This window comes from Acanthopagrus latus, chromosome 12, assembly GCF_904848185.1.
Source record: "Acanthopagrus latus isolate v.2019 chromosome 12, fAcaLat1.1, whole genome shotgun sequence".
In the NCBI taxonomy this organism is placed as follows: Eukaryota; Metazoa; Chordata; class Actinopteri; order Spariformes; family Sparidae; genus Acanthopagrus; species Acanthopagrus latus.
In genome coordinates this window covers 12,410,260-12,432,096 of record NC_051050.1, presented here as the reverse complement: position 1 = coordinate 12,432,096, position 21,837 = coordinate 12,410,260, and the positions used below count along the sequence as shown (strand labels likewise).

The following is a 21,837-nucleotide window of genomic DNA, read 5'->3' as shown; positions in this document are numbered from 1 at the left end:
TAAAATGTTAGGGAGACTTGTCCTTGGCAGAGGGAAAAAGAAAAAAATCTCTATTGCTTGCTGCATCCTACCAATGATCCTTCAGTCTCTGCGGACAACATGGGCACATTCAAAATAGTGTTCAGTTAAATAGCAGCTGTGCTTTTCATTGTGTGGAAGGTCACCAAACCCCTTTCTCTGTAATTACTTTACATTTTACACTTGTGTTTTCATTCATCATTTATTTAACATCCAATGATCATGATTATGGTACTTAAGTTCATTTATACCATGGTCTGGGGTAATACTCAATTCTGATTGGCTGTGGGGTGTCCATTAATCCCTGACATATGGACACCTACTAAGTAGTTACAGTGAAATTGTCAGTTAACCTTTCTAAATTAATGAACTAACGGGTGTATCATGTATTCACATGAAAAAAAATCGGAATGTTTTATTTCCAATACTGAGTGCAGTCCGTTAGTTCTTCATTGCCTTATTCTTTGAACACCAGAGGATGGCGACTGTAACACACAAGCTGCAGAAAATACACTTCCCCACTGAAGCGAATAATCTCACATCCAGTTCGCTGTTCAACTCTCTACTTCAGGCTGTGGCTACAGTAATGTTACATTTAGGGAAAATGACATGACTGGTTAGCTAGCTTGTCTTGTTTAACATATTGTCAAATTATATTTACCGTTTGTCAACCATACGCAATGTTATGGACTTTGAATCTTACTAGCATAGCATTAGCTTTCTGGCTAATTGCTGAGGGGCAACTGTCTGACACGCAGGCCTCCACATTGTCCATCACTTCCTGACTATGGACATCTCGTCAGGCATTAACCTTCACTTATTCTAACCATTTTTATAATTTAACAACTCAGTAGTATTTAAAGGTGCAATGTGCAAGAAATTATGTTCAAGCCATTTAAGAATTAACTAGAATTGTCAACAGACTGAAAATAAATAGGTAGGCAATATTTAAATATGTTGGTGTACTGTTTTACAGAGATATTTGCAGAAGTTAGCATGCTAACCAGCTAACTCTTGTGTAGTCTTTTTTATAATACCAATCTGAGTTCCTGGTTCTGACCACTAGTTCCACGTAACTAGGTGGCCAAATATTATGTACTGCAGCTGTAAAGTAGTTAGATAAACCTTGTACAATGTTAGAATATATATGTATCACTTATGATCTAATAAATAATGATACAATCCCGAATGCAGATATTCAATTATATAATACATATGTATAATTAAATAAAGAAAAACTAAATAAATTAAAGAAATTCCATAAGATGTGCTGAAGTTTGTTGGACTTGTTAATTTTCATCACTGCATCTGACTTGAGATTCCTGAGCCTCCTCTGGAAAACTGACAGCAGGATCACACTGAGGGTACCAGATACATTCTCATAAAGACTGTAGATACTAATTCAGTTGCTCTTGCGGTAACATCAGGATAGATGATCTTGTAAACTTATTGTAGCATGAGACACTGAACTGCAGACAGCGGATGAGTTTATGATTTACAATCAAGGAGTAACAGCCCAGGGTAGCTCATTTAAGTGCGGTTTAGGTGCCACACTAAAGTACAGCATTTGAAATAATTCTAAAGGTTTTCCACATAAACTGTAGTAGCTCGCAACTACAATATCAGCTCCCGCTCAGATAATGCTCACATCTTTTGAGAAAAAATCAATGCAAGGAAGAAAGAAACATCATTAAACCATATGGTTTTTTTTTCTGTAAGTCTTGGTTATATTGTAGGGTTTCCAAAATATATCGAAATCTTTAAGAGGAAAGCCTTTGTCAGTTCTAGATCTGACAATGGAAAAAAAAAACATAATTAATGACATAATAGTTACATATCATCTATAAGATATGGTATATTACTTCCCTTCATGCCTGCCTACAGAGCCAAAGCACAGTAACTATAATTTGATTAAAGTTATGACTGAAGTTAATCTTTTAAATGTCTGTTTTTTCAGTTCAGTCTTGCCCTCTGAGAGAAGATGTGATGCATTAGTAAAAACAAAACCCAACCAAGAAGAAGACAAGGAGAAGATTTTATGTTCAAAAGTGCCATGCCTTCACAGTAAATATATCAGAATTTTCTGCGTGCTAGTTCCCCCCATCTTCCTTTTACAGGGTGGTGTGTATCAGTGTGGCCTTGGGTCAAAGTGAATGATATTTGTCATTGTATGAGGAGGCAGAGAGCTGAATTATTGAAGGCTTGTTTTTCATCAAGGTGAAATTAAAGCCGCACACACATGTGCAACACACGCACGTGCACGCAGGCATACACACACACATAGTCATTCAACCTAGCGAATTGCATCTGTGGGAAAAAAACAAACATTACTTCAAGGTGTGCGTTTCCTCACGTGTGTGTTTGTTTACCGCACTATATCACATTTGTCACTTGACTCCATCTGCCTCCAGTCTGGTAGCTTACAGTTGATTCAGGCTGCACCAAAAGGACTTGGTGCTTCCACTGGACTGCACTGGCATTAACCTGATGGTCCACCCAGCAAATAATTCTCAGAAAAAATAAAACATGAAAACAGATGTGGCATGCGATCCAGTGAACTGTAGGGAAACTATTCAAAGTCCTCTTCAAAATTCATTATGAAACCACAAGTCATAATGACACAAATCGATAACACTGAAGAACAACATACATGTATCTACAACTAATCTGTGGTAAAGTAAATATGGGTTTGAAGGAGGAAGGTGTGGCTGTAGTTCTGCTTTCTTTTAGGAACCTTTGGTGCCATCCAGAGGACGATTATGAGAAGATAAGGGAGGATCTGTTTATGTTTCTGTCTAAACTGACCACAGTCACAGACCACAGCTACAGCCTAAAAAAAAAAAAGGAACAGCTGCTCTTTGAGGTTGCAGGATGATAAACATGTTCAATAGTAATTGTATCTCTGGCTGTAGCAGTTGATATTGTCTTTTATAAAGGGGCTGTGTAGATGTTTCAGATATGCTGGAGTTTCATGTTGCCTTGTCATCTATTCTCCGCCTTAACAGTTTCTCGTTCTGGTGTGGCGCAGGAAGACGAAAGACGTCTTTGCAGAAGCCACAAGCCCACATGTCAACAGGAAGTGAAAAGCCAAGTCATATATCTCAAGAAATGAATAAAATATTGTATAACTAGAATAGACTATACTGCACTAACTGTACTCATCTGTCTGTCAGTGCAGCATCATCTTTACTGAACCGAAATGCAAACAAAGAACAAATCACCTTGAATTCACTGTTTCTTTAAAACTAAGGGATGTCCACCTGTGGATATGAAATGTCAAACTAAAACAGAAAAAATAAAATTCTGTACTTTATTTTCCATTTGTGTTTCTTCATGATGCTAAAATAATGAAAATAATAAAATAATACATACTGCAAATGCGAGAAACAATAAAGCAAAATACAAAAAACGTAACAATACTGTTGAAAATAAATAATAAACATTATTATTTCAGTTTCAAGTAACAAACAATTTACAAATTGTGGTCGAGGGAAAAATAACGGTTTTCGGTTCTGAGGTCAAACCATTCTGCCTTTTCCTGCCATTATTCAACAGTGTTCTGCTCTGATGCTGGCGACACTGAGTCACATATTCTGCATCGGTTTGTTTCAGCTCCTTCGCTGTCGTTATATGGTGCTCACAGTGACTGAAATACTCAAACCAAAGATCCCATGTTTTTCATAACTGCTCTCCTCCATTGTATTGAAATATTCTCGATGTCTTACGCAACTTTTTGAAGACATGTCCATATTTTGAGGAATGTACGTCTGCGGTCTGGCCTGATCGGGGCCTCGCGAGTACACAAGCCTACTTAAGACAGCTCGCCTGTAAGATAACCTGATGAAGGTCCCAAGTGCCAAAACGTTGTTGGCCTTAAACTTAGTGTGTTTAGACGTCTTGGGGAGTACTACTGCATATGTAGAAAAAAAGCCTTTTGTGCATCTGGGTGAAGCTATGTTAGTTTTACAGATTGCCTCCAGTGATATCACTCAGTGGCTAGGTTGCATTATGGGTAATGTAGGCACCAGGTTTTGAAAAGGAAGAAGAATGCGTGGAATGTGAAGTCGATATCTCTGGCATATTGATTTTCGTTTGTTTCCCAAGCTGTTCATCATGAGCCTCACAGTGTACTGCTTTTCAACACCTGGTGCCTACATTACCCACAATGCCACTCAGCCACTGAATGACTTTGTAACCTTTGAACTCACAAAAGGATTTGTTCTAATGTTTCAGTTGTGAAATAGTGCTCCCCAGGACCAGCAAACATACTTTAATTCCTAAAATCGGTTAAGTTATCCTCTAATAATCCTCTAATAATAATAATAATGCCAAATGATGCACCAGCACGTGAACACCTTTGATTGCAATACTTACATCCTGTGGAAACAGAAATTAACACATTCATAAGTGCTGCCTGACGTGAAAGAGCAAGAAAAAAGAACATAACCTTGAGGCAGGGTAGATATCCGGTGTAACTCTCACCCACATTCACAGAAATTCAGGGTGCTCTGCAGGATGTCTTGCAGTGAACAGAGACATGCTAACACACAGCAACATGCCAAGCTCACCACATATTTATGCTTGCACATTTATTCAATTCTTAGTAAAGTCTAGTAAAGTGTAAGTATCGCCTCATGATGCCTCAGTGTGCAGCAACATTATGTGAGACAGAGAATCAAACATTAACTTTGTATACAAGCAGTATCGGGAAGATTAAAGGACTCCTGGCTGGAAGGAAATAATAAATGATATCAAAGGTCATAGTTATCATTAGCTCTGGATGAGTTTATAACCTGCTTTGTGTGTCAGTGGGACAAAGTCGCCAATCTGCGCCTCTGTTTATCAGCTTTTGTTCCCTCTCATCAACACCCCCGTGTTTCATATTCATATTTTTACTCCTGTCATCTCATCGCATCTTTTTCATTTCCTCTTACCATTGGTCCCCTCGGCTTTGCACAGGAAGTGCCGCGGCCCGCCCTGCCCCTGTCGCTGCCTCTCATCGCTCCCTCACACATGCAAAGTTGTGTGCAGTGTCTCACCCACAGAGAGGAACTGTGGTTTCTCCTCTTCAGCAAGAAGTGATCCTCCCCACCGGGCTCCCCTTCTCTGTTCTGCTGCGTCCCCTCTCAGATGATCCATCCATCACCCACCTGCAGCCGATCTTTTTCACGCACACTGCAGCCACAGCATGAGCCTACGGAAACTGAGTGAGTAGCGTGTGTGTGTGTGTGTGTGTGTGTGTGTGTGTGTGTGTTTAGACCAGCTGCATTTGTGTTTGCACGTTGAGTCAACTGGTGTGGGCACAGTTTGGTGAACCGCTGCCGAGTGTCAGATGCCAGTTTTGCAGCGTCTTTATCATTATGACATGCAAATATCAAGTTGAAGCTGAAATGACCTGCACAACCATAAACAGAGGATATTCACAACGCCTGGTTTGACTTGTGTTTGAGTCAATGACATTATCAAGTGTTTACGATATTGTATTTATGTTCATAACGTCAGGGCTTTTTGAAATCTTAGACTGTGGGCCCTTAATCAGACAAAGCGTGGAAAAAGTTTATTTACTAAAGCTTATTTAGTTTTGCTCAATTCCTGGATGTCTCTGGGATCATTATTATGTTATTTGATCTAATAGACACTCAGCAAATGAGCCAAGACGGACTGTTATTGTTGGCTGACATAAACTCAAACTCCTCAAATACATTTAAAAAGATCTATCTGAAGATATTTATCAGTTTCTGACTCTGGGAAAGTGGGAAAAGCAGTAAAGTTTGACTACCTGTGAACTATCTTTTTAACAAAATCACACACATTCAGGCTCTTCCTTTTTACTTACATACATATTTTTTTTTTTACACTTTCATCAACAGGGCCTCCCATTTTAAAAACCTCTACACTATAGGTACAAATAACAAATGTTCTGTTGAAGGGACTACCAAGCAGGACCATATGTACCTACACACTCATACACACACACACACATTCACATGCACATAGTTGGTCTGCAAAGGGGATTTCTGCTGTGACAGCTGGGCAGAGAGGGGGGAACTTGTTTATTAAAGCTGCATTTTTTACTTTGTGCCACATGGGGCAGCAGAGCAAGCTGGAATCACGACATCTGACACATAAACCTAACTTATACAGTTGTTTTGATAGTTCTTAGCAAACAGTTGCCTGTTTTACACATCTAGCAGACACAGAGCAATATTAGCAATCCAATACTGACTTGTTTTAGCTTTTGAGTATTTGTCAACTGCTGAAAAAAATTTCTTTTGATAAAAAAGAGGTAAATGAGAGTATTGAAAAACAAACTGTACTCCATACTCATGAACTGTAGTTATAGTTTTAAAAATCCAAATGAGCTTTGGCATGAGGATGGGGAGGCACAGTGAGTACAGAAACCCAAACGAAAGAGACATACAAGACAGACTGACGTCCAGCCACATGGATCAGCATCATAGTTTTCTTGCCACGTAATTATCCTCTCTGCTTCTTTCTGTTCAACCTCTCAAGGTTTCAAGTGGTTTGGTAGCCTCACCAACCTCTCTTTCCGCCGCTCCACTGAGAAATCAGACTCTAAGTCCTCACCATCCAAGTCTGGAGCAGGAGATGGCACCGACGGTGGCGCCGGGGCCGTCCTGGCTCCGATTGTTGAGGCAACGGTGGACGACATGGGTGCCATGCGCCCTCGCACCGCCAGCTATGTCCGCTCCAGTGAGAGCTATACACACATGGGTACGCTGCCACGGCTGCTGATGAAGCGGAGAGACAAGAGTAGTAAAGGTAAAGCGTCAGAAGTTGGTTGATGCACTTTGGACACTTTGGCATGGTAGGAAGTGGAACGTCTGTTTTTCTCTGCTGCTCCATGGCCTTTTCTGCTTTTTCACCCTCTTCTGTAGGAGGCTCCTGCAGCAAGAAGAGTAAAGACAAAAGCAGCATCAGCAGAAGTCAAAGTCAGCGACCTGCAGGGAACCAAGACCCCGCGCCCCTGAGGGTCACACTTGTGTCATCCAAAGTGCCTACGGATGAAGTTAAAGCTGACTCTGGTCTCGGACGAGACTCTCCCCCTGATCCCAAGACCCAGCCTGTACCTACACCTGAGACAAACGCAACAAGCACTCAAAACCCCGTCTCAGGACCCACAGCTGCCTGTGAGGATGTGTCGCCATCTGGTGGCTCAAGTTCTGCACTGCAACCAGAGACTCATGACGAGCAGAGTGTCGCTCAGGCACGCGCAGGCTCGAAGCCCGAGGAGACTTCATCACCTCCACTCAGCCAGGAGATCGATGAGACTCAGGAGGATGATGGGATAGAGTGTGATGGGATAGAGTGTGACGGGATAGAGAGTGATGGGATAGAGTGTGATGGGAGAGAGTCCGGACCTGTGTCAGAACCAAAGGGGGAGGCTGAGAGCAATAATCTGACAGCAGGAGCAGACAGAGGAAAGCAAAGCTCTAACAACATTTACTGGTAATTATTTATCTTTCATAAATTGTCTTTGATGTGAACAGTTCACTTTCACTCTTTTTACTGATTGGGGGGGGGGGCTGACCCAGATCTTCTTGGTATACACAAGGCTAGTGAAAGTTTAAATCAAACTATGTGTGGGTCACACAGAAACACTCAAAGCTTGAATGAAATCCGTGAGCTCATGATTGCAGGCTATGCGTTTTAAATAGCTGGTCATCTGTACAATGATTTTGGCATTGGAAGCGTTTCCATTTGCAATCTGTTTGTAGCCTGTGTGGTATCGTCCAATCATGTTGAAGCGGGCAGTAGCTGGGTGAAGGTAATGATGATATGATGATGATAACTGATGAAGTCCAAAGCTGATGAAGATTAAATGAGTTATTTCCAACTTTTTTAGCTTGAGTGGAGTTGGGGCCACTCGTCACATTTCTCAAAGTTGCTGGCATTTCCACTCAAGGGAGACTTCCCCTCTATACATGCCTTTATAAATGTGTAAGAAACTAAGAGGTTTAATTTGACAAAAGGGAAAGATTTAGATTCACCTTTTAGATTTGTCTTCTGACTCTTTGTGGGAAGTGAAACCTTCTCTTTGAATTGTTGAACTAAACTACTGAACTCCAGGCTGTATAAAGCTATTAAAACTAGCTCTACCTCGACCAGCTGCATTAGCGAAAGGCTGCTTGAACATTAATGCATCAGACAGAGTATTCTTCTTCTGCAGAAATGTTAATTAACTTTAAGCACTTAGTAGATTTTCACACTTGTAATTCACAGTTGTGTCGGCATTTTTACCTCAGCGCGGTATCTCAGTACTTGTCTCACGGCTGGGTAGATCTGAGGTGGGTGAATGAAAGGTGGGTTTAAGGGGGCTCAGCTTTGCAGCCTCGCCCCGGGCCCCTCACAACAGATGAATGCGGCCCTGCTCTGGGTGTAAGCCAGAGGGGCCGCAGAGCTCTCGGGGAAGTTTAGAGGGATCACACTTCACAACTGGTGCCGCCTCTGTGCTGTGGACAGGACTCTTCTGAGGCGATGGGTGTGAGGTGAGGAGATAACAGCTCTCATTACTCCACTTGGTAAAGGCTGCAGGTAACATCGATCCCTGCTATTGATCAGCTGCCGCTGCAGAGCCGCCGTTGCTGCTGTTGTGATGTTTATTTTTTCTTCTCTTTTTTTTTTGTTATTTTTGCATCGATCTGTTTCTCTGACACGCGGGAGCCCGACACACACACACACACACACACACACACACACACACACACACACACACACACACACACACACACACACGCCTTCTATGCGCTCATTGTGTGCGTTTCATTACGAAGAGGGAAGCTTCAACCGCAAAGACAGAAGTTTGTTGAAGAAGAAGTGTAGGTGCTCCTCTCCTCCTCCTCCTCCTCTTCCTCCTCGCTTCTTTCCCATGACATGCCAAGCTCTCTGTGTCTCGAGTATCCTGTGCATGACAGCAGAGCGCGCGTATCACGTTACAGTGGAATTTGCACCGCGTGTGTGCGTGCGTGTGCGCAGGGGCGCGCGTGCGAGCGCGCAGCATCAGCCCATTAGTTCAGGCCGGGGACCGTGGGAAATCCAGCTGTACGGCGCGGTGAGGTCCAGTGTGGGCACATCAAACAGCGCTGCGCCTTAAATCACAGCTCCCACACATCCACACCGTCCGTCCCTCTCTGTTCTCCCCACGCCGTCCACTCCGCGGCCCCTCAACTTCAACGCCTCGGTCTGCCCGCCTTTCTGGAAAAAATTCCAATTTCAGTCCTCATTCTCAGGCTGTGTTGGCGGAGCCTTTGGTGGCTGGTAAGTTCTGGCTCTGAAATTGCACAGTGTCACGGTGTGTGTGTGTGTGTGTGTGTGTGTGTGTGTCAGCTCAGCTGGTGTGATTGTGGGGTTCGGTCTTTTGCCTCTTGGTGCCACATGGGGCGAAGCTCGTCAGCTCCCTTGTTGGACACTAATTTGTAAACTGATGCCCTCTGTGTTAACTCGTGTTTTAACTAGAGCTGAGACTATTAGTCAATTAATGGGTCATAGGGGCGCTGTGTAGTTTTGGAGAAGAAACTGAAATATTTACAACATTAATGAGGTAATAATACGAACTGAGAAATATTTACGTTTTCCATGAGTGAGTAAACAAGCTGTTCTCGGGGGAAAATAAGATCCCCAGAACACTGTTTGAAGCTAGAAAGGTGGCAGGGTCCACCACTCATAAACAGTCTGACATTGTGTTGTTCTCTAAGGTCAGTCTGTTTATTCAGTTTATTCAGTCATATATATACAATGAAGAGTCTTAATCTTGTAATTCCTCAGAACTACATGGAAGTTTCCTAGTTTCAGCATTTCAAATGTGTAGATTTGATGCTTTTCATTACTGGAGCCCAACCAATACCGATATTAAGGAGTGAAAAGTACTAATATTGATATATCAGCAGTTAGCAACACATTTTCCTCGCAATGAACAAACACTTGTGACAAAGATGTGTACCAGAGGCAGGAGAATTCACAGTTTGACAACAGACTACAGTAAACATTTGTGGGCATTTAATAACTACAAATGACACCATATCAGTACATACTGGACAACATATTTGCCGGTTCAGCTATGTCTGTGACACTCCACTGTCAGCCAGCAGGTAAATCGGTAATCATCTAAGCACAGATAGCATGTCTGCACATCTTCCTTCTATTTCTGGCTGCTTGTGCATAGCGGACAAGCGTAGGCGTGCAGCAGAATGGTTATAATAGAATCAGAGTTTCAGTATGGATTAAAGTCAAATATAACAGTCAGCTCATAAGGTGTCAGTCGAAGTCTAAGTGTTTCATACAGCCCCTGTAGTGGTGCTTAGTGTGCTGCTTGCCGGTTGCAACAAATTCAAAAAACCTCCTTGTTTTTGTCGTGAAACATTATTTGACTGCTTGCTGCAGTGATAAAACAGCTGCAGGGGAGTTTACATAAGATCATGTGGAGCAGTTGTTTTGGCATCTAGAATACTTATTATTATTAATACAAAGCTAACTTGTGAGAATAAAAAACAATCTGAACTATTTTATGCAACTTCAGAGCGTAAACAGAAGGCATATTCCACATTTGTTCAGCTATTTTTTTTATTTTTTATTTTTTTCATTCAAAAGGCTTAAGCACAGGAGCAGCTCGGGAGGGGAATGTAGAGCTCCTCTGCCATGGGACCTATTAACATTCCCGAGCCCGCTGCCATGATGGGCCCCTTTGATCTGGCCTCTCTGTGGTCATGTGTAACACGGCTTCGCTCTGGGCCCTACGAGACCTGCCGCGCAATCGGGAGCTGCGCCGATTGATCTTGAAGCTTGTCTTGGGGTGTAATTGCCCCTTTAGCTCACGCTCGCTCTGTACCACAAAGCTGCGCGGCAAGAACCCTCAGCGCGGCTCCCAAGACTTCAGCACAGCGGGGTCCCCGACACTTGATCCGGATCCATCACGAGCATTAAAGTGTGAGTTATGGTGCCCGAGAGGTTTGAGCTCCATATTCACCAATCTTGGTTTTTCTCACTTGGGGCTTGTTTCCTGTCTGTTTTTTTTTTTTTTTTTTCCACAAAGCTCAAGTGAAACAGCATGTTAGACACTGGAGAGGTCATGGGAATACAGGCATGCCTCTTGTCCGCGGTAACATGCGCTACACCTGTTACAACGCCAGATCAAACAGAAAAGTCCATGGGTGGGTGAAGAGGGTTACAGGATTTTTGCTGCTCAGACATCAACTAACATTCTCGCCCGTTTCAACTGCATTTGCTTCCTGTTTCCGCAGCCACATGGACCCGGTGCAGAGCCAGGCGGAATACGTCCAGGTAAGTGTGCATCTCTGTGCGTCCTGTCATCTTCTACTGTGTCTGTGTCAAATGTGAATGTGTGGCACGACCGGACTAAAGCGGCCATTCACTACAAAATCACCTGCCAGTCTGCCAGTCAATCATCTCACCTCTTACCTGCACTGCAGTTTATCGATCAAGATTGTTTTGGTGTGACTACGCCAAGTTTTGGAGATGTCAGCTGTAAAAATGCCTGCCCTGTCTTGATTATAATGGAGCTAATCTCCTCCAAAAATAAATGTGAAAATCTCACTTTAGCAGTGTCTCTTTTCCAGAAATCTTAACCCGGTCACTGGAGATAATCCACAGGCCTTGTCGTGAGCAGATTCATGTAGGAACTGTTTCCTCTCTGTGCCAGAGTGCAAAAGGAAGCATGTGTCTGCTCGCTCTCTTCTAGAGAGGGCAGACATCTCGACAGCGACCCCTCCAAAACTCACACCAAAACAATCAAGGTGGACACATAACCCTGACATGTAACGGGAAAATGTCCTATCATCATTATTTTAGGGTGAACTGTGCCTTTCATGTGCACTTTTCAGCCTCTTACTGCCATAATAATCTAGAATTTTTACCTTTTCATCACCGTGTCTCTTTCTGGCCGTGACACACGTGTAATAACTGAGATGCCAGCAGATATGAGTTGCAGTTTTTGGGCCTCGGTGAGCATCTCAGATTGAATTTGCTCGTCTGCCTCCCACATCGCTGAATTAGATTTTTTATTGTGGGCGCTCAGAGGTAATTATTACCGATTATTAGCCCCGAGTCTTCAACAGTTACGCTCACTTCGGCAGGCTCACTCTGCATTTAACCTAATTCAGTCTGCCATTTAGCTAATTGAATTCGGAGTGAGGGGGTGCTAATGTCGGTGCTGTCGGTGTGCGCTGCAGCCAGCAGGTGGGGCCATACACTCGAGCTGCCGAAGAACAGGGAGCACGTGGAGCTGTTTCATGACCTTGGTTATTGATGATAGGGCTTCGTGCATAATGTGTAACAACAACACGTAAAGAGCTAAAAGTGGGAAGTGAGAGCGAGAAAGTGAAGAGGAAAAGGAAAGAAGAAAAGGAGGGAGGGAAGGAAAAAGACTAAGGGGAGCTGTCGAGCTCTTGGGATCTGTTTATTTATTGATTTTCCATCACCGGCAAGGTGGTAAAAGCCCTCTCGTATGACCCTGACCTGCATTTCTTTTGTAAAACAAATAAATCCGACTCCTCTCCGCCCCCCGACCACAACAAATTGACTGAAGTTAAATCCCACAACACTGCCTCCCTTGTTAGAATGTCGGAGGCAGCGTGTAAATAGTTTGTGACCTCATAAAGTTTGATCACAGTTGCAGTTTTAATCAAAGAGTTTGAACACAGATGTCTGTATTTTTTTTTTTTTTTTTTGCAAGTTGCTCATAACTGAGATTACAGACTTGTTTTACCGCCGGTGTCAACAAAACTTTTGACAGCATCAGAAAACATTTATAAAACCATTCAGCTGTTGCCCAGCAGTCTTAGTGGTAAGCCGTCCACCAAAGTTTCCCTTAACTCAATAAAACTTTTTTTTTTTTAAAGGGAGTCTGGGGCTGGTTTGTCTTACATTGCAAAACCTGTGTGCGAGTAATTTGAGGTGACGGCAAATCAGCCGCAGACTCGCTAAAGACATTTTTGGAAACTTAATAGACTTCGCGAAACTCCTAGTTCCTGAAAAGCATTGAGTTATTCCTTTTTTTTGAATGAAAATATATTGTGTCAGTTTGTCACGCTGGGTAATATATTATACTTATATCTTTATTGTAATATGAGACTGAATATTTGTCTTTACCCACTTAGTCATTATTTCCACATTACTGATATTGATAAAATCTTATTGTGTTAATATTTTGTGAAGGTACCAGTAATCATCCCTACAATGGGGTTAAATGTATCGATATTGTGGCATTTCGTCGAAGATGTTGTGATACTTGATTTTGTAGCCCAGTTGTATGATTTATGAAATGCTTCTGAGAGGATTTTCTATCACCCAGCACTTCACTGGCGCGTCATAGTGCCGGCTTGTGGCTATTCTGTGACATGATGGGGCCTCAATGATGTGCTTTGTTAATAGCAGAACAGCTGCACAGATGAGCACAATGCACACTGTTGCCCACGCAGTTATTTCTTAATCTAAATCATTATTTCTAGACTACCTCTAGACATGGTCAGGCTGATCCGATCACAATCCACTTATGATGCATTTACACCTTGCGCTATCTGCTTGGGGGCGGCTGTAGCTCAGCAGGGTAGAGCGGGTCGGCTAGTGATCGAAAGGTCTCTGGTTCTGTTAAAGGGATAAAGCGGTTACAGACAACGGATGGATGGATGGATTATCTGCGTGTTTCTACATCAGCAATGCCAGTGATTTTGCAACCACAGCCGTATTTGGGACATTGCTGTGAGTTGTGACTGTATAGTTGCGACATGACAATCTTACAGACGTCTTGAAGACACAGCTTGCAAATGGAGAATACGGGCTGTCTGCAGATCGAGCGTTCTGAAACTTTTAACAGTATTAAACAGCACCTAGATCTGCTTTATAATGAGAAATGACATGGAAATCTCACTTTTATACCATACGGGACCTTTAACACCAGGTAAAAATGGGGTGACCCAGTGTTTCTGCTCTTTATCCATGAAGGTTTATGCATCATTTCACAAAAGAATGTATGAATTTTTTATGAAGTTGGCGATGTGGTCTTTATTTCAGGCGAGGTGACTCGCCTCTGCCATAAAAACACTGCGTAGAAACTCAGCTTGAAAAGGCCTGTCAGTCACTTTGTGAGTGATTAGTCTGAACTGAGCGTTGCGATTACTGCTCTTATAATTTACCGGCATGGTTCCATATTACTTGCACTACAGGTTGCCCCCATAACTGCTACTTTCGTTTTTAAACACCAACTGTATGCTTTTCTTCGAACCTCCTCCGTGTTTTGTCACCCAAATTTGTTTCCCTCTCTCGCCACAACAGCCCCTCCCATCACCACCCACCGCCCCACCCACCCACTGAAAGCTGCCAGCAATCCCTCCATCGCCTTCCATTTCTCTGAAACATTTATGACAGCTGATGTTTAAATCAGGAGCAGGCCTCAGTGCTCCCTGTTATGATGGTAGAGAGACCAGGCCAGTGACTCAATCCCGGTGTGTCACGTGTGCACGCTCAGACACGTGTACACTTTCTGACTCAAATACGTGTTATCAAAATATATATATATATGAAAATGAGAAGGAGACAAAGAGAGGCAAACTGAGATGATCTGAATATGCTCAAAGAAAATAAGCAATCAGTGAGAAAAAGGAGCACGAGGCTTTGAGGGGAATATGTTCATCTTTCAGACTTTTAATAAAATATCCGTCATTATTAATATATCACGTGGACGCACGCCTGGTCAAGCAATATCTGCTGTGTTTGTTTTCGTGACTTTTAGTGAAAGATGTAAAAAAAAAAAAAAAAAAGAAAAAAAAACTACAACAAAAAAAACGTTTTAAAAGGGTTTGGGTTGGTTTGAAAAAAACCCAAAAAAAACCAAACGAAAACAGGCCTGACCACGCTGTTTTATTAAGCAGCTAATCTCTCAGTTTGAGTGTGTGTGGCTGCTTGTTCTAGTGATTGTGTGCGTTTGTTCTTTCGCCTGCAGCCCGGCCCTGCTTTGTCTCCCGTCTCATTAAGTGGTTTGGTGCCGCTGTGACAGGAGAGGCAGGAGGGGGGTTGGTTCATATAAGGTTTATTAACGTATATCTGGCACACGACACAAAAATCAGTGTGTGTGTGTGTGTGTGTGTGTGTGTGTGTGTGTGTGTGTGTGTGTGTGTGTGTGTGTGTGAGAAGGGGCTCAGCTGTGTGTCTGTGCGTTATTGCATGTTTGATTATGCGAATGGTTTGAATTTCCCAAAAATCGGTGTCTGTGAGCTGCCTGATTAAATCAAGGCAGTGCCCCGTGGGCGCATGTTGGTGTGTCTCTGTGTGCGTGTGTGTGCATGTGTGCGTGCCTATTACAGTAGATTGAATTATTGTGGCGCCTCTGTAAATGAGAGGGGGTGTAAACTGTCAGGCCCTCGGTCACACACCCCTGGAAAGTCGTCGGTTACTGTTCCTTCACTGGCACAGACACACACACAGTTCATACAGAGTGTAAACTGGAGGGCTGTTTTCTATCCTGGACTGTTACGAGAATAAGATTAATTAGGTCACCAAAAAAAAAAAAAAAAGCCCCAGATATGCCAATACACATTTTCGCTACACATAGTCATCTGAAAAATATGACTTAGATTTGACCCTAGATACAGGATAGAGTCTTCCATTGCTGCACATAAATCTTTTTTCCCAAGCAGTTTGAGCTAATAATGACAGTGATAGCTGGTAATGTGTGCCATCTTAGTTTAGCATATGATTATAAGAACATTTACTCATTAGTCTTTGGGTATAAACTAGTGGGTTTTGGTCAGCATTCTCCTCCCTTTTGCTATCTGCTTGTTAGTGTTTTCGAAATCCCCTGTCTCCACAGAGCAAGCAGCCGGCGGCCTGAAAATGGCCAGTGAGGCCTCCCTTACCCTGGTCGCTAATGGTACCAAGCTCCCACAAACAGGCTTTGAAGACCATTTTTGTAGTGGCAAACCCGTGTCATTACAACATCACATGATGCACCAGGGCCCAAAAACTTTTCTCCAGAAGCTTACACTGTGAAAGCAGCATCCCACACAATCATGATTTGAGCCATTGGGTCCAGTCAAAGTCTGGAAGATCCACAGAGACATACAATCACTGTTGAAGTTAGCCGGACGCTAAACTGGAAGTTAGCTGCCTTTTTTTCGGCCAAAGTCTCCAGTGCGCGTGCTCTTTGGGCCCCGCAATATGGAAGATGCATGATGAATGAACAAGTCTCCACGTCCTACTCAGTATCCAGATTTCACTTGTTAGATACAAGATACAACGGTACAAGTGCAAACAGTTTACAAGCTGTTACCTGTTAAATTGTGAGGGTTTTAGCCATTTCATTGGCAGAGTTCTCCTCCTTAGTGCAAATGTTCCACTGAAACAAGTACCCAAATGACACTTTCCTTGAAGGGGGCCATCGTTGCCGCCCAAGATGATTGTGATTGGTTTAAGAAATGCAAACAAGCCGGAGAGGTGTTTTCCCCCTATTGCAGAGTGAAAAACGACTGCAGCCAGACCTTTCTGAAGCGCTGTACCGCTGAGACTATACTAGACTAATCTCATGGTAGCATTGAGGCAAAGACAGGTGATCATCAAAGTCAGCTGGCTTCATCCTCTGGAGACCATGAACGTCTGTTACACATTTTTGTTGCAGTTGATCTGTCGTAGTTAATGTTCAGGTATTTCACTGAAGAGGTGAATACCTCTACTGCAGAGGACGGTGCTATAGGATTACCAAAGTCAGGGGGAATTATCCTCCGGGCACCATCATCATCTACAAAATGTCTGACAGTTGTGTAGTTTGAATCGAAGTAGCGGACTGCACGATATTGTCATCCCTGAAGCTGTCGTGCTGACTATCAGCAAGCACACTTTGCTAATTGGTTTTCAGCTTAATATGACTCATTGTATAGCTGTCTTTGTAGTGATGATTTACAGCACACTGCCTGGAGTCCTGGTGCCAAAGTCATAAAAAACTGAAATGATATGTGATACGGTAAAGAGAGGAGTCTCAAAACTCCTAATATTGCATGTGAAATACAGGAAAGCTGCATCAACAAAGAGGACCAGTGTCCACGACACTGAAGGACGCAAACTGCAGCCTCACAAAACACTTCCCTTTGAGTGTCAGAGAGGGAAAGGCTCTGATATTCAAGGCAGAGCTATTATAGTCTCAGGTATTTCAGTCATTTTGTCCACCTTCTTCAAGGTCGACACGCTCCTGCCACAAAGAAATACCCGGGGTAGAGAATAATGACACATTGATCTGTCTGAAACAGTATTACACACTGCCGGAGAAGAGTCTAGTTGCTCCAGCAACACACTCGTCTCAGGTTAACTCATTTTAATACGATTAAAGCAGGACAGCTGATTTTTAATTGCGCTATTTCACACCTAAATTAATCTTTTTTTTTTTTTTTTTTCCCTTAAACACGTCTGTGTGGACAAAGTCGCACAGCTCTTCCAGCAGTCCTCTTCATCTCGCTGCATCATTATTGCAGGCCGGTGGCTTCAAACGGGCTTTGAAACGCGTATCTGCTGGTTCGATACGGATTAACCAGTCGGTGAATGGCGGTCCGTCCTGTGAAAACACACTGATGACAATCAAACACACACACACACACACACACACACACACACACACACACACACACACACACATCATTAGCTGTACCGTCCTAACCCCCAGCGGAGCCCGGCCTTTGTTTTTAGACGCACACGTGTGCACACGTAGACACACATAAAGATATGTGTGTTCACCTAATCTTCCCTCTGTGTCTCTTTTCATCCCTCACACATGCACATTTTACTCCCTTACACTCGTTCTACTTGTGTCTCTCTCTCGCACGCGCACACACACACACACACGCACACACTCCTTTCATTAGTGGGATGCTCGCAGGCACATGCAGGGATTCTCCATTGTGCTCCCTATCAGCCTGCGGGATGGGGCTCACTAATTAATATTTAACCGGAGACCGCCTCCAAGCAGGGGAGGAGATGTAGAGATAGAGGTCTGGGAAGGAAGGGGAAGGTGGAGGGACGGCCGTGGAGGAGAAGGGAAGGACAGAGGAGAGACGGGAGGTAAAGACAGGGGATCAGAGCGAGGAGGAGGTTGGTGATGAGAGGTCTGGATAAGGAGGGAGAGGGAGGGGAGGAGCGCGGCGATAAGAAAGGTTGGAGAGAGGCTGGATTCGATAGAGCGTAGAGGGAGTTTAGGGAGTGCTGACGATCGGTTCAAAGAATGGATAACAGTAGTAGTAGTGGAGGAAAAGCAGCGGGTGAAGAAATTGAAGAAAACGGAGGGAGGAGTACCCATATGCACGTTTTCTGACTGAGGATGCGAAAGAATTTAAAGGGGAGCAAGTGTGGAAACAAAGTGAGGCCGAGGCAATAAAAGGAAAACGAGCAAGAGAGGGAATAAGGGTAATGAAGTGCACAAGACACTGACGTATGAGCCTCTTTAGTCTTCCCAAAGGCACAAAATGGCAAAAAGTCCAAGACCATTTTTCTTTTAACCTGTGGAGAGTTCAGTCTATTACATCCAAGCATCTGAAACGATGCGGAGCAGTGAAGGTGTGCATTATGACACGCCGCCAGATACACAGTATATCTCCATAATGAAGTCTGTTTATGCTTGTGTTTGTCATGATGACAGACAGTATGATCACATCTGTAGACCGCTGGGTTGGTTGAATAATGATATACTGATCATATATAATAATGTTTATGATAGCACGGGTTGGTGATGTAGCCAGAAAATAATAATGCAACAATCTATTTAGCTGCAGTCACATTCTGATAATCTGAAATGCAATCTTTTTGCCCTCGTCTTTGAAACAGCCTGTAGACGATAGCCAGACGTGAACAAGCTTCCCATCTGCCATGTTTCTTGTTTCAAGAGTCACCCAAGGAGGGTTTGTTCCCATGACACGGATCTGCCCGTCAGTGAAAGCATGTGAGCATTGGAAACAGGAGTCAGAGGGCAGTAGATGCCTTCAAGACAGCTCACGGTGGAAATCATCACATGCACGTATCAAGACATAGTTCTTCTCCGTCTTAGAGTAAAAGATGGAAGGGAAAGAGGAGTAAAAATAGCGAGCTGCTGTTGCACCAGGATATCAACCCTGGAGTGTTATATCACAGTGCACAGCGCAACATATTGTTTTTTGTTTTTTGCTCTCTGTATCGAGTATTTTCAAAGAAGACGTCGTGACTCAGTTCGGGGTGATTGTGTTGCCTCGCTTTGTCGTCGCAGCTCCCCGCCGCGGCAGCCTTTTGATATCTGTTTGACGTAACTCATCTGAGGATGCGGGATGACACGTGGAAACACGGGCGAGAGCGTCGCTTCAACACTGCGAGGGGACGGGGCTCCTCTTGTTTCACTTGTACAAAACAAAACAGTTGGAGGTATAATGTAAAAAGCTATATTCTTTTAAAAAAATAAAAAATAAAATCATTTTGTGGAATGGCTTCAAGCTAATGCGCCTTACACAGAGATGCATTTTCATTATGACCTGTCCGACTGGGGAGTGCCCCTCTGATATTGCCAATTTTAATGCTCGTAGCTCTCGCCCCCACATATATGTTTTAAACTCAGCATCCATCATATTGTCACATATGTTTCCCCCTCCCCAGCATGCATTTTAGGTCGTGTGTGTGTGTGTTTGTGTGTGGCGCAGCAGCCAGATGTAACGCGCCGTACGTTGCGATTGTTTTGGCGTGGCATTACAGAGGATTGAGGGAAGGAAAGCACAGGGCCCCTCTTATGAGATTATTTGTGTCCCCGCTGTGTAATCTGTCTAATCCAGCGCTGGATGGTTTGAGATTACATTAAGAGGAGATGCTGCAGTTAATGAATCCACCCTGTGTCTTGTGGCGCCTTATCTGGCGGCCCTTTTCCCCCTTCCGCCCTTGACCCACTAGCATGCATTCGAGAGGCAGATTAGCAAAGTGATTACTCGCATCATCTGACGTTTGCGGGCCGCAGAGACAGAATAAGAAAAAAAGGCAGAGCTGTGGTGTTTTTGTGTGACCTGATGTGTTGCATATTTCCTCTCCTTCCCTGGCTACATCTTCCCTGTTACGTTACACCTCCCCGCAGTGGTGCAGACCCGGCTAAATGCAGTGTCAGAATTTTGGATGCTGTCAAGGCTCCTCGCAGTGTTGCTATGGTGAAGCGTCCTCAATGATGTCACTCACTCTGGCCCTCTGGAGACAGAGCCCCACCCCTCCTGACATCTCCCTGCCTGCCGGTATGTGTGCCAGTGTGTGTATGTGTGTGTGTGGGTGTGTGTGTGTGTGTGTGTGTGTGTGAAATGGGCCGGTGCGTATCACGCCGTGTTATCCTTGAAACACCTGCCTGTGTGTTTCAGCTTATAATGAGCTGTCTAGCTGCAGTCTGCGTGGCTTTTTAGAGACACATCATTATATTCAGCGACACGCACACACATGCACGCACACACACATGCATGCGCACACATACACGCACACACACACACATACACACACAGAAGGATAACATTTCTCTCACCATTATTCCACCACAGGAACCCAAAAGCTCTGCAGCTACCTCTAGTAATATGTGGTGGTGAGTGTGTGTGTGTGTCGACTTGAAGGTGGAATAAAAGGTGTGAATTTGCATTCAAGCCTGTGTGTGTGTGTGTGTGTGTGTGTGTGTGTGTAAGGGGACCCCTGTTGGGTTCCTTTCATGGCAAAAGAAAGGTTAGATTCCTTTGGGAGGCTGCACTCCTCCTCCTCCTTCTCCTCCTCCTCCTCCTCCTCCTCCTCCTCCTCCTCCTCCTCTCTCTTCCTTCCACGAGCATCTTCTTCATTCATCATCTCATCTTTTAATTATCCCTCCACCCATCTTTTCTCACTTTCCCCCGTGTTTTACTCCCTCCATCATCCCTTGCCGCCCCCCTCCTCCCCCTCATCACCCCCCTCGCCCCCGTGTCAGCATTGTCTCAGCGCTGAGGCGGGGGTCGTCGGGAGGAGGAGGAGGGTGGGTGGGTTGGGTTTTTTTTTTGTTTTTTTTTCTGCCTGCGATTCGACAGCACTTCTCCTCTCTGCCTGTGCCTGCTAGCGTTCACCCCCCCGTCACCTCCCTCCCTCCCTCCATCCATCCATCCCTCCCACCTAACCCACCCACCCTCCCTCTCTCTCCCTCCCTCCCTCCCTCTGGTCCGCCCTCCCCCCACCCACACTCCTTTCATCAGCAAGCAATGAGGTAATCCCTAGCAGCCGCGTGAAGCGCAGCAAGTGCAGTGAGAGGGAGAGAGAGCAGCGAGAGCAGAAGCGACAAGAAGCCGGTGCGGGGCAGAAGGAGCCGGGATGTCAGGAGCTGTAATATCACTCGCTGTTATCAGGACCAGCTGTTAGCGGCTCGCTCGTAGGCTAGTAGCTGATGTGGTCACCAGCAGCTGCTTGCAAGCTATAGCTGTGGTGTGTTAGCTGTGTAGCTCGCAGCCCCGGGTTTTGTAGTGGTGCCACTATGTTGAAGGGCTGTTAGCCAGGCAAAGGAGGCTGGCAGGGGTGGGACAAGCTTAGCCCAGAGACCGGGGGGGGGTGGGGGTTTCTGATCGGACACCCTGGGGTGGGGTGGAGAGGAAGAAGAGGACAGGAGAGGACGCAGAGGAGTGAGGTGAAGTAGAGGAAAAGGAGGTTTTTAGGAAAAAAAGGGGAGCAGAGGAAGGTGTGTGCCCACCATGACGGAGAGGTGTAGTCTGTGGAGTGCCCTGTCGGCTGCAGCGTGCTGCTTCTACCGGGGATCTTTCATGCAGGTGCAGGTGAGTGAGCATCCTTGTGCCAGTGTGCGTGTGTGTGTTA

The 21,837-nt window shown here is 44.4% G+C and overlaps 1 protein-coding gene across 4 annotated transcripts in view; it reads left to right on the top strand.

The window, feature by feature from the left end:
• The first annotated feature begins 5,004 nt into the window (after positions 1-5,004).
• The window catches only part of sh2d3ca (SH2 domain containing 3Ca), a 59,555-nt gene continuing 42,722 nt past the window's right edge, over positions 5,005-21,837 (top strand). Inside the window, exons 1-4 of one of the 4 annotated variants that reach the window (XM_037117675.1) lie at positions 5,005-5,225; positions 6,532-6,801; positions 6,918-7,488; positions 11,277-11,316. In XM_037117675.1, coding sequence (XP_036973570.1) covers positions 5,207-5,225; positions 6,532-6,801; positions 6,918-7,488; positions 11,277-11,316 — 900 coding nt within the window. In that variant the 5' untranslated portion in view covers positions 5,005-5,206. Of the gene's footprint in view, positions 5,226-6,531; positions 6,802-6,917; positions 7,489-9,164; positions 9,298-10,615; positions 11,187-11,276; positions 11,317-21,591; positions 21,798-21,837 lie in introns of those variants that run through there. The other 3 variants (XM_037117679.1, XM_037117676.1, XM_037117677.1) reach the window with 3 other exon arrangements.